Raw genomic sequence first — 11899 nt, forward strand, 5'->3', positions numbered from 1 at the left:
TTGTTCAAACCCCTGACAGAGCAATATGACACAGAGGCCCACCCTGTACAGTTCAATTCAAAGTGGCCTTTAAAGGGTCATTATTTGCGGCTGTGTGCATTTGTGAGGAAAGCCCATCTCTTTATTGTTTCTGTTGAATAACAGTATGAAGGCGAATTCTTCATATCGAGACTTTTCAGAGATATCAACAAACCCAATGGACATTTGGTCATGGTTATTACGATTTAAATCTTTATATTTAAAAAAGCACAAAAACATAGTAGCATAATGATTCAAACATTAGTCTATTAGAAAAAGATAACACATTACTGAATTTTTAAATTCATATTAACTGGTCTTGCCCAGTGTTAATACATGTGGATGAATTTCTTTTTTATCCTAATGTTATAAAATGGTTGTTGATATTTTCTTTCCTCCAACAAAACTGCTGCATAAAATGTATCAATTGACAAATTGTTTAAGTGGAATCCAAAACATTGTAGTTACGGTTTGTATAGTGGTTAATACCCTCTAAGGAAAAAAGGTTTCCAAAAGTGTTTGGCTGTCCCCATAAAAGCTCAGATTTTGGTTCCAGGTAGAACCCATGTTTTTCTGTGGAAAGGGTTCTACATGGAACCCATAAGGGTTTTACCTAGAACCAAAATAGTTTTACATGGAACCAAAAAGAGTTCTTCAAAGGCTTTTCCTATGGGGACAGCTGAAGAACCATTTTAGGTTCTTGATAGGACCTTTTTTTTCTAAGAGTGTATGTTTCCACTGATATTTACCTGGTATTCATTTGGAAATAATTCAGTACCAATGGAGACATTCTTCTACTTACCTCAAATAACTCAATAGTTGGTAACTGTCTAGCACCTAATAATGCCATGCTCGTATTAATAGGCCTTGACCTGTTCCGACAATATTAACAGACCTAGGAACAGTCATGCTGCTTGGGTTGCATTATGCACCGGATTTGGTCCGTTCCCGATTCACAGTCATGCCATTTGGGTTGCATTATGCACTGGATTTGGTCTGTTCCCAATTCACAGTCATGCCATTTGGGTTGCATTATGCACTGGATTTGGTCCGTTCCCGATTCACAGTCATGCCATTTGGGTTGCATTATGCACTGGATTTGGTCCGTTCCCGATTCACAGTCATGCCATTTGGGTTACATTATGCACTGGATTTGGTCCGTTCCCGATTCACAGTCATGCCATTTGGGTTGCATTATGCACTGGATTTGGTCCGTTCCCAATTCACAGTCATGCCATTTGGGTTGCATTTATGCACTGCATTTGGTCCGTTCCCAATTCACAGTCATGCCATTTGGGTTGCATTATGCACTGCATTTGGTCCGTTCCCAATTCACAGTCATGCCATTTGGGTTGCATTATGCACTGGATTTGGTCTGTTCCCAATTCACAGTCATGCCATTTGGGTTGCATTATGCACTGCATTTGGTCCGTTCCCAATTCACAGTCATGCCATTTGGGTTGCATTTATGCACTGGATTTGGTCTGTTCCCAATTCACAGTCATGGCATTTGGGTTGCATTTATGCACTGGATTTGGTCTGTTCCGATTCACAGTCATGCCATTTGGGTTGCATTACGCACCGGATTTGGTCCGTTCCAATTCACAGTCATGCCATTTGGGTTGCATTATCTTCCAGCGATGGCTTGTTTCAAGGTTCACCTTCCAACAGAACAATGACCTGAAGCACACAGCCAAGACAACGCAGGAGTGGCTTCGGGACAAGTCTCTGAATGTCCTTGAGTGGCCCAGCCAGAGCCCGGACTTGAACCCGATGGAACACCTCTGGAGAGACCTGAAAATAGCTGTGCAGCAACACTCCCCATCCAACCTGACAGAGTTTGAGAGGATCTGCAGAGAAGAATGAGAGAAAATCTCCAAATACAGATGTGCCAAGCTTGTAGCATCATACCCAAGAAGATAGTAATCGCTGCCGAACATGCTTCAACAAAGTACTGAGTAAAGGGTCTGAATACTTACATACATTTTATATGTAAAAAATATTGTCAATATGGGGTATTGTGTGTAGATTGATGAGGGAAAATAAACAATTTAATCAATTTTAGAATAAGGCTGTAACATAACAAAGTGTGGAAAAAAAGTAAAGGGGTCTGAATACTTTCTGAAGGCACTTCGTATAGAGGAGATCAAAGAGCAGCGTGATATGAATACATTCTTCTTTAATGAAAACGAAGAACACTTAAACAAACTATACAAAACGAACGTGAATCTATATATAACGAGTGCTGACATGCAACTAGCCATAGACAATAACCCACAAACTATCCAAAGCATACGGCTACCTAAATATGGTCCCCAGTCCCCAATCAGAGACAACGATAAACAGCTGCCTCTGATTGAGAACCAATCTAGGCAACCATAGACATAAAAACACCTAGACTGGAAAACCCATAAACATACAAAAACCCTAGACAGGTATAAACACATATATCACCCTCGTCACACCCTGACCTAACCAAAATATTAAAGAAAACAAAGATAACTAAGGTCAGGGCGTGACAGCACTGTATCTTAGAAAATTACTATCTCACAATGGTTTTGCAAACATGCAGCTGTGTGCTTTAGATACAGGAAAACAGGACAAATTACACCCACAAAAAGGTGTGAAGTGTTAGAAAAATCCAGGTTAATCAGATGAGTTTTAAACATAAAACGCCTTCAGCAAAACAAATGTATTTATTTATTTATAAAAAAAGAAAAACTTGCAAGGGGAACGGGGATACCCTCCATCATTTTTGTTGTTGTAGATTTGGCATACTCTAAGGCATGCTAACCTTTAATCACACATTCATTTGACCATTAAATACAATTATATAGTTACTCTGTTATTTAATCAGTGCAATAAATATGCAATTTCTCAGAAACATTAAGATACATTGATGTCATATGTCAAATTGTGTTCAGTGTGTTCTGTCCCTACAGGGTCATGTTTTGGGTCAGACCCTGCGCCATGGTTCACTCCAGACCTGACTGCCCTCGACCAGCACAAACATTTCCTGTGGCGAACTGCACTTGCAGTGAATAGTCCCTGCGATATGCAACTTTTCAGGGAAGTCAGAAACCAATACACGCAGCCAGTTAGGAAAGAAAAGGCTAGCTTTTTCAAACAGAAATTTGCATCCTGTAGCTCTATCTCCAAAACGTTTTGGGACACTGTAAAATCCATGGAGAATAAGAGCACTTCCTCCCAGCTGCCCACTGCACTGAGGCTAGGAAACACTGTCACCACCGATAAATCCACAATAATCGAAAATTGCAATAAGCATTTCTCTACGGCTGGCCATGCTTTCCTCCTGGCTACCCCAACCCTGGCCAACAGCTCCGCACCCCCCACAGCCACTTGTCCAAGTCTCCCCAGCTTCTAATTTACCCAAATATAGATAGCAGATGCTGTGAAAGAGCTACAAACCTGGACCCGTACAAATCAGGTGGGCTAGACAATCTGGACCCTCTCTTTCTAAAATTATCCACCGTCATTGTTGCAACCCCTATTACCAGTCTGTTCAACCTCTCTTTTGTATTATCTGAGATCCCTAAAGATTGGAAATCTGCTGCAGTCATCCCCCTCTTCAAAAGGGGTGACACTCTAGAGCCAAACTGTTACAGACCTATATCCATTCTGCCCTGCCTTTCTAAAGTCTTCAAAAGCCAAGTTAATAAGCAGATCACTGACCATTTTGAATCCCACCGTACCTTCTCCGCTGTGCAATCCGGTTTCCGAGCTGGTCACGGGTGTACTTCAGCCACGCTCAAGGTACTAAATGATATCATAACCACCATCGATAAAATACAGTACTGAGCAGCCGTCTTCATCGACCTGGCCAAGGCTTTCAACTCTGTCAATCACCCTATTCTTATCAGCAGACTCAACAGCCTTAGTTTCTCAAATGACTGCCTCGCCTGGTTCACCAACTACTTCTCAGATGGAGTTCAGTGTGTCAAATTGGAAGGCCTGTTGTCCGGACCTCTGGCAGTCTCTATGTGGGTACCACAGGGTTCAATTCTCAGGCCAACTCTTTTCTCTGTATACAGGTGAAGTCGGAAGTTTACATACAGTTAGGTTGAAGTCATTAAAACACATTTTTCAACCACTCCACAAATTTCTTGTTAACAAACTATAGTTCTGGCAAGTCGGTTAGGACATCTACTTTGTGCAAGACACACAAGTCATTTTTCCAACAATTGTTTATAGACAGACTATTTCACTTATACCTCACTGTATCACAATTCCAGTGGGTTAGAAGTTTACATACATTAAGTTGACTGTGCCTTTAAACAGCTTGGAAAATTCCAGAAAACGATGTTGTCAAATGTGAATGTGCAGCAGGTAGGATGGAGTCAGGCGCAGGACACAGAACTGGGTAAAAAACGTACTTTACTCGAATGAACAACAAAATAAATTCCACGCAGGGAAAATACTACAGCTCACAGAAAATAGCGAACGCTTAACAATGAACAAACACCCACAAAACCATGTGGGAACCAGAGGGTTAAATAGGGAATAAACAATAATGCAATGGAAACCAGGTGTGTACAATAAAGACAAAACAAATGGACAATGAAATGTAGATCGGTGGCGGCTAGAAAACCAGTGACCAGCGGACGAACGCCGCCCGAACAAGAAGAGGCACCAACTTCGGCGGAAGTCGTGACAGATGTCATGGCTTTAAAAGCTTCTGATAGGCTATTTGACATTATATGAGTCAATTGGAGTTGAACCTGTGGATGTATTTCAAAGTCTACTAACTCTTTGCCTCTTTGCTTGAAATCATGGGAAAAACTAAAGAAATCAGCCAAGACCTCAGAAAAAACATTGTAGACCTCCACCAGTCTGGTTCATCCCGCGGAGCATTTCACAAACGTTCATCCGTACAAACAATAGTACAGAAGTATTAAAACAAGGGGACCTCTCAGCCGTCATACTGTTCAGAAAGAGACGCATTCTGTCTCCTAGAGATGAATGTACTTTGGTGCGAAAAGTGCAAATCAATCCCAGAACAACAGCAAAGGACATTGTGAAGATGCTGGAGGAAACAGGTACAAAAGTATCTATATCAAGAGTAAAACGAGTCCTATATCGACATAACCTGAAAGGCCGCTCAGCTAGGAAGAAGCCACTGCTCCAAAACCGCCATAAAAAAGCCAGACTACGGTTTGCAACTGCACATGGGGACAAAGATCATACTTTTTGGAGAAATGTCCTCTGGTCTGATGAAACAAAAATATAACTGTTTGACCATAATGTTTGGAGGAGGGGGAGGCTTGCAAGCCGAAGAACACCATCCCAACCGTGAAGCACGGGGGTGGCAGCATCATGTTGTGGGGGTGCTTTTCTGCAGGAGGGACTTGTCCACTTCACAAAATAGATGGCATCATGAGGATGGAGAATTATGTGGATATATTGAAGCAACATCTCAAGACATCAGTCAGGAAGTTAAAACTTGGTCGCAAATGGGTCTTCCTAATGGACAATGACCCCAAGCATACTTCCAAAGTTGTAGCAAAATAGCTTAAGGACAACAAAGTCAAGGTATTGGAGTGGCCATCACAAAGCCCTGACCTCAATCCTATAGAACATTTGTGGGCAGAACTGAAAAGCGTGTATGCACAAGGAGGCCTACAAACCTGACTCAGTTACACCAGCTCTGTCAGGAGGAAAGGGCCAAAATTCACCCAACTTATTGTGGGAAGCTTGTGGAAGGCTACCCAAAACGTTTGACCCAAATTAAACAATTTAAAGGCAATGCTACCAAATACTAATTGAGTGTACCTGTATGTAAACTTCTGACCCACTGGGAATGTGATGAACGAAAGAAAAGCTGAAATAAATCATTCTCTCTATTATTAATTTCACATTTCCAGTGGGTCAGATTCACATTCTTAAAATAAAGTGGTGATCCTAACTGGCCTAAAACAGGGGCTTTTTACTAGGATTAAATGTCAGGAATTGTGAAAAACTGAGTTTAAATGTATTTGGCTAAGGTGTATGTAGAACTTCCGACTTCAACTGTATATCAACGATGTCGCTCTTGCTGCAGGTGATTGATTCCCTGATCTACCTCTACGCAGACGACACCATTCTGCATACATCTGGCCCTTCTTTGGACACTGTGTTAACAAACCTCGAAATGAGCTTCACTATCATAGAACACTCCTTCCGTGGCCTCCAACTGCTCTTAAACGCTAGTAAAACTAAATGCATGCTTTTCAACCGATCGCTGCCTGCACCCGCCCGCCCGAGTAGCATAACTACTCTGGACGGTTCTGACTTAAAATATATGGACAACTACAAATACCTAGGTGTCTGGCTAGACTGTAAACTCTCCTTCCAGACTCATATTAAACATCTCCAATCCAAAATGAAATCTAGAATCAGCTTCCTATTTCGCAACAAAGCCTCCTTCACTCACGCTGTCAAACATACCCTCGTAAACTGACTATCCTACGGTTCCTCGACTTCGGCAATGTCACTTACAAAATAGCCTCCAACACTACTCAGCAAACTGGATGCAGTCAATCACAGTGCCATCCGTTTTGTCACCAAAGCCCCATATACAGTGCCTTGCAAAAGTATTCGGCCCCTTTGAACTTTGCGACCTTTTGCCACATTTCAGGCTTCAAACATAAAGATATAAAACTGTATTTTTTTGGGACACAATCATGAAGTGGAACGACATTTAGTGGATATTTCAAACTTTTTTAACAAATCACAAACTGAAAAATTGGGCGTGCAAAATTATTCAGCCCCCTTAAGTTAATACTTTGTAGCGCCACCTTTTGCTGCGATTACAGCTGTAAGTCGCTTGGGGTATGTCTCTATCAGTTTTGCACATCGAGAGACTGAAATTTTTTCCCATTCCTCCATGCAAAACAGCTCGAGCTCAGTAAGGTTGGATGGAGAGCATTTGTGAACAGCAGTTTTCAGTTCTTTCCACAGATTCTCGATTGGATTCAGGTCTGGACTTTGACTTGGCCATTCTAACACCTGGATATGTTTATTTTTGAACCATTCCATTGTAGATTTTGCTTTATGTTTTGGATCATTGTCTTGTTGGAAGACAAATCTCCGTCCCAGTCTCAGGTCTTTTGCAGACTCCATCAGGTTTTCTTCCAGAATGGTCCTGTATTTGGCTCCATCCATCTTCCCATCAATTTTAACCATCTTCCCTGTCCCTGCTGAAGAAAAGCAGGCCCAAACCATGATGCTGCCACCAACATGTTTGACAGTGGGGATGGTGTGTTCAGCTGTGTTGCTTTTACGCCAAACATAACGTTTTGCATTGTTGCCAAAAAGTTCAATTTTGGTTTCATCTGACCAGAGCACCTTCTTCCACATGTTTGGTGTGTCTCCCAGGTGGCTTGTGGCAAACTTTAAACAACACTTTTTATGGATATCTTTAAGAAATGGCTTTCTTCTTGCCACTCTTCCAAAAAGGCCAGATTTGTACAATATACGACTGATTGTTGTCCTATGGACAGAGTCTCCCACCTCAGCTGTAGATCTCTGCAGTTCATCCAGAGTGATCATGGGCCTTTTGGCTGCATCTCTGATCAGTCTTCTCCTTGTATGAGCTGAAAGTTTAGAGGGACGGCCAGGTCTTGGTAGATTTGCAGTGGTCTGATACTCCTTCCATTTCAATATTATCGCTTGCACAGTGCTCCTTGGGATGTTTAAAGCTTGGGAAATATTTTTGTATCCAAATCCGGCTTTAAACTTCTTCACAACAGTATCTCGGACCTGCCTGGTGTGTTCCTTGTTCTTCATGATGCTCTCTGCGCTTTTAACGGACCTCTGAGACTATCACAGTGCAGGTGCATTTATACGGAGACTTGATTACACACAGGTGGATTGTATTTATCATCATTAGTCATTTAGGTCAACATTGGATCATTCAGAGATCCTCACTGAACTTCTGGAGAGAGTTTGCTGCACTGAAAGTAAAGGGGCTGAATAATTTTGCATGCCCAATTTTTCAGTTTTTGATTTGTTAAAAAAGTGAAATATCCAATAAATGTCGTTCCACTTCATGATTGTGTCCCACTTGTTGTTGATTCTTCACAAAAAAATAGTTTTATATCTTTATGTTTGAAGCCTGAAATGTGGCAAAAGGTCGCAAAGTTCAAGGGGGCCGAATACATTCGCAAGGCACTGTACCACCCACCACTGTGACCTGCATGCTCTATTCGGCTGGCCCTCGCTACATATTCGTCACCAGACCCACTGGCTCCAGGTCATCTATGAGTCTTTCCTTGGTAACGCTCCGCCTTATCTCAGCTCACTGGACACGATAACAACACCCACATGCACACGCTCCACACGCACACGCTCCAGAAGGTATATCTCACAGTTCATCCCCAAAGCCAACACCACATTTCGCCGCCATTCCTTCCAGTTCTCTGCTGCCAACGACTGGAACGAATTGCAAAAATCGCTGAAGTTGGAGACTCATATCTCCCTTACTAACTTTAAACATCAGCTATCTGAGCAGCTTACCGATCGCTGCAGCTGTACACAGCCCATCTGTAAATTGCCCATCCAATCTACCTAACTCATCCCCATATTGTTTTTATTTACTTTTTTGCTCTATTGCACGCCAGTATTTCTACTTGCACATCATCATTTGCACATCTATCACTCCAGTGTTAATTTGCTAAATTGTAATTTCTTCGCTACTATGGCCTATTTATTGCCTTACCTCCTCACACCATTTGCACACACTATATATAGACATTTTAAAAAATGTTTTTATTGTGTTATTTACTGTACTTTTGTTTATTCCATGTGTAACTCTGTGTTGTTGTTTGTGTCGCACTGCTTTGCTTTATCTTGGCCAGGTTGCAGTTGTAAATGAGAACTTGTTCTCAACTAGTTTATCCGGTTAAATAAAGGTGAAATAAATAAATAAATAATGTTCTGTCCCTACAGGGTCATGTTTTGGGTCAGACACTGCGTCATGTTCTGTCACTACAATGTCGTGTTTTGGGTCAGACACTGCGCCGTGTTCTGTCCCTACAGGGTCATGATTTGGGTCAGACATCGCGTCATGTTCTGTCCCTACAGGGTCATGGTTTGGGTCTGACACTGTACTTGGTCATTTCACCTTTTTAAATAGGAATAAGGAAGGAAATGCAACCAAAAACACAACAAAAAGTAAAAAAAATATATAAAATAACATTTAGCTACATTCATTAGATTTCACTGTCTATAGACTTTTCTATTGTGTTATTGACTGTACATTTGTTTATTCCATGTGTAACTCTGTTGTTTGTGTCGCACTGCTTTGCTTTATCTTGGCCAGGTCGCAGTTGTAAATGATAACTTATTCTCAACTGGCCTACCTGGTTAAATAAAGGTGAAATAAATCAAATACAATTAGGTAAAAGCTATGCATTGATTGTTATATTACCACTTCCAACACTTTCACCTACTCTTTGTTTTTTCTTATCTAATCATGGGACTCTAGTTCTACTAAATTGGGCTCCAGTATTAGAGTGATACTATGGTGTAGCCTGCCTAATTTGGTGCTTTTATTCAAAAGTAAAAAGAGAATAGGATCAATGGAGTTTCAACAACTCATGGAAAATTACGCTTAAATATTTGAATCATGACAGAGCAGGACTGGACTGGTGAAAATGTGTTGTGTTGGGTAACATTAGATTTTTGCAGAACAAGACAAAATACTTGATATTAAATAAGAAAAACACATTTTTATTATAAAATCAACTGTTTCATTGAACAAGTGGTCCTGTGAATTTAACAGGAGTCGGTGATCCTTCTGATGGAACTGAACTTCATTCCATTGTGTCCCTGCATCTCCCTGAGATTTCTGTGCTCTCCAGGCCTCATGTACATCTGTCTGCCTTTGTAGTGGGGCTGCTCATACATCAGCCAGTGGCCGTCCATCACGTTGCAGGACTGGCAGTCGGACATGCGGTAACGCTCCTGGATGGAGTCACAGTCGTCCATCATCTCGTGCATCTGACCTCCGAAGTTCTCCTTCTCGTAGATCCTCATCTTGTAGTTTCCTCTGTGCTGTTAACATACATTTTGAACATGGGATTAGTTTATTAAAAACAAACTGTTGTGAGAGATGTGTCGTAGTGGTTCATACCATGGGGACGTTACGGCTGGACCTGATGCAGTCGTTCATTCCCATCATACGCTGGTAGTCAGAGTACTCGCCCCTCCTCATGAAGTACTGGTTTCCCATGAAGTTGGGGCGATCGTAGACCATGAAGCAGCCACTCTCAACCCTGCAGGAGTGGCACCTGTTCAGATGGGAGGACATGTCAGGGCAGTCCTGACTGGTCTCATAGGAACGACCCTGGAAGTTCTTGTCCTCGAAGAAGATGATCTGCAACAAATACTCTTGCAATTAGCCAGAACAATACGTGACCAGAATGTGTTCAGAACTTTCCCTTTTTTTGTTGGTTACAATACAATGGCACACTGTACTGCATTATTACACTTTGTATGGTGTTATTACTGTAAATACTGTACATATTGCTAATAAACTTACTGTATATACAGCATCAGATAATTTGACCTCTAAACTGAAAAGAACTGGTGAACTCACCTTTCCGTGCATGTTTACGGTTATTTTGAGCAATGCTACAGCTGTGCTAGTCTGCAGCTTGTTTTATACCTGATGTGACACCCAACGAATCTCTGGTTCCATTGTATTAAACACATGAGTCAGCTGCATGCTTTGCTATGGTTGCTCCAACTCTTTGTCACCACAGACGGGAAAGGGTTATTATGTTCAGTCAAACGGGGGGCAAAATTTGAATTTTCTGCCTTAAAAGCAATGTTGAAGGTCATTTAGATTAAAGTGTCCCTGGAAGTATTACTGAACAAAAATATAAACCCAACATTAAGTTTTGGTCCCATGTTTCATGAGTTAAAATAAAATATCCCAGAAATGTTCCATATGCACAAGAAACGCATTTCTCTCAAATTTTGCGCACAAATTTATTTACATCCTGTCACGCCCTGACCGTAGTTCCTTTTTTATGTCTCTATTTTGGTTTGGTCAGGGCGTGAGTTGGGGTGGGCATTCTGTTGTTTTCATTTCTATGTGTTTGGCCTGGTATGGTTCCCAATCAGAGGAGGCTGTCTATCGTTGTCTCTGATTGAGAACCATACTTAGGTAGCCTTTTCCCACCTGGTGTTTGTGGGTAGTTGTTTCCTGTTTTGTGTTTTCACCTTGCAGGACTGTTTCGATTTTCATTTCTTATGTTCACTTTATTTGGTATTTTAGTGTTCGGTTTTAATAAATAATCATGGACACTTACCAAGCTGCGTTTTGGTCCGATCCTTCCTACTCCTCATCCGATGAAGACGAAGATCGTTACACATCCCTGTTGGTTAGCATTTCTCCTTTGCCAAGACAATCCATCCACCTGACAGGTGTTGCACATCAAGACACTGATTAAACAGCACGAGCATTACACAGGTTCATCTTGTGCTGGGGACAATAAAAGGCCACTCTAAAATGTGCAGTGTTGTCACTCAACACAATGCCACAGATGTCTCGTGTTTTGAGGAGCATGCAATTGCGATGCTGACTGCAGGAATGTCCAACAGAGCTGTTGCCAGAGATGCAATGATAATCTCTCTACAAAAAGCCACCTCCAACGTAGTTTGAGAATTTGGTGGGGGTGGCTGAGGAGTATTTCTGTCTGTAATAAAGCCCTTTTGTGGGGAATTGGTTGGTTGAACATGGCTCCCAAGTGGGTGAGCCTATGCCCTCCCAGGCCCACCCATGGCTGCGTCCCTGGCCAATGCACAGTATATACAGTACCAGTCAAAAGTTGTACTATTTTCTACATTGTAGTGTCAGAGTCGTGTGTATAGGTGG

The 11899-nt window shown here is 41.7% G+C and overlaps 1 protein-coding gene across 2 annotated transcripts; it reads right to left on the reverse strand.

Annotated features, from left to right (window-relative positions):
* Nucleotides 1-9717: 9717 nt before the first annotated feature.
* On the reverse strand, nucleotides 9718-11513 carry LOC110505323 (gamma-crystallin M3-like). Of its 2 annotated transcripts, none has more exons than XM_021584491.2 (3): nucleotides 10616-10999; nucleotides 10151-10393; nucleotides 9718-10071 (listed from the first exon to the last, which is right to left on the reverse strand). In XM_021584491.2, the coding sequence occupies exons 1-3, from the start codon at nucleotides 10625-10627 to the stop codon at nucleotides 9793-9795; spliced, it is 534 nt and encodes a 177-aa protein (XP_021440166.1). In that variant the 5' UTR covers nucleotides 10628-10999; the 3' UTR covers nucleotides 9718-9792. The 2 variants fall into 2 exon arrangements, with proteins under 2 accessions (XP_021440166.1, XP_036820378.1); XM_036964483.1 differs by lacking the exon at nucleotides 10616-10999 and adding an exon at nucleotides 11334-11513 and having other exon boundaries at nucleotides 9720-10071.
* Between the last annotated feature and the right edge of the window lie 386 nt (nucleotides 11514-11899).

This window comes from Oncorhynchus mykiss, chromosome 3, assembly GCF_013265735.2.
Source record: "Oncorhynchus mykiss isolate Arlee chromosome 3, USDA_OmykA_1.1, whole genome shotgun sequence".
Classification (NCBI taxonomy): Eukaryota; Metazoa; Chordata; class Actinopteri; order Salmoniformes; family Salmonidae; genus Oncorhynchus; species Oncorhynchus mykiss.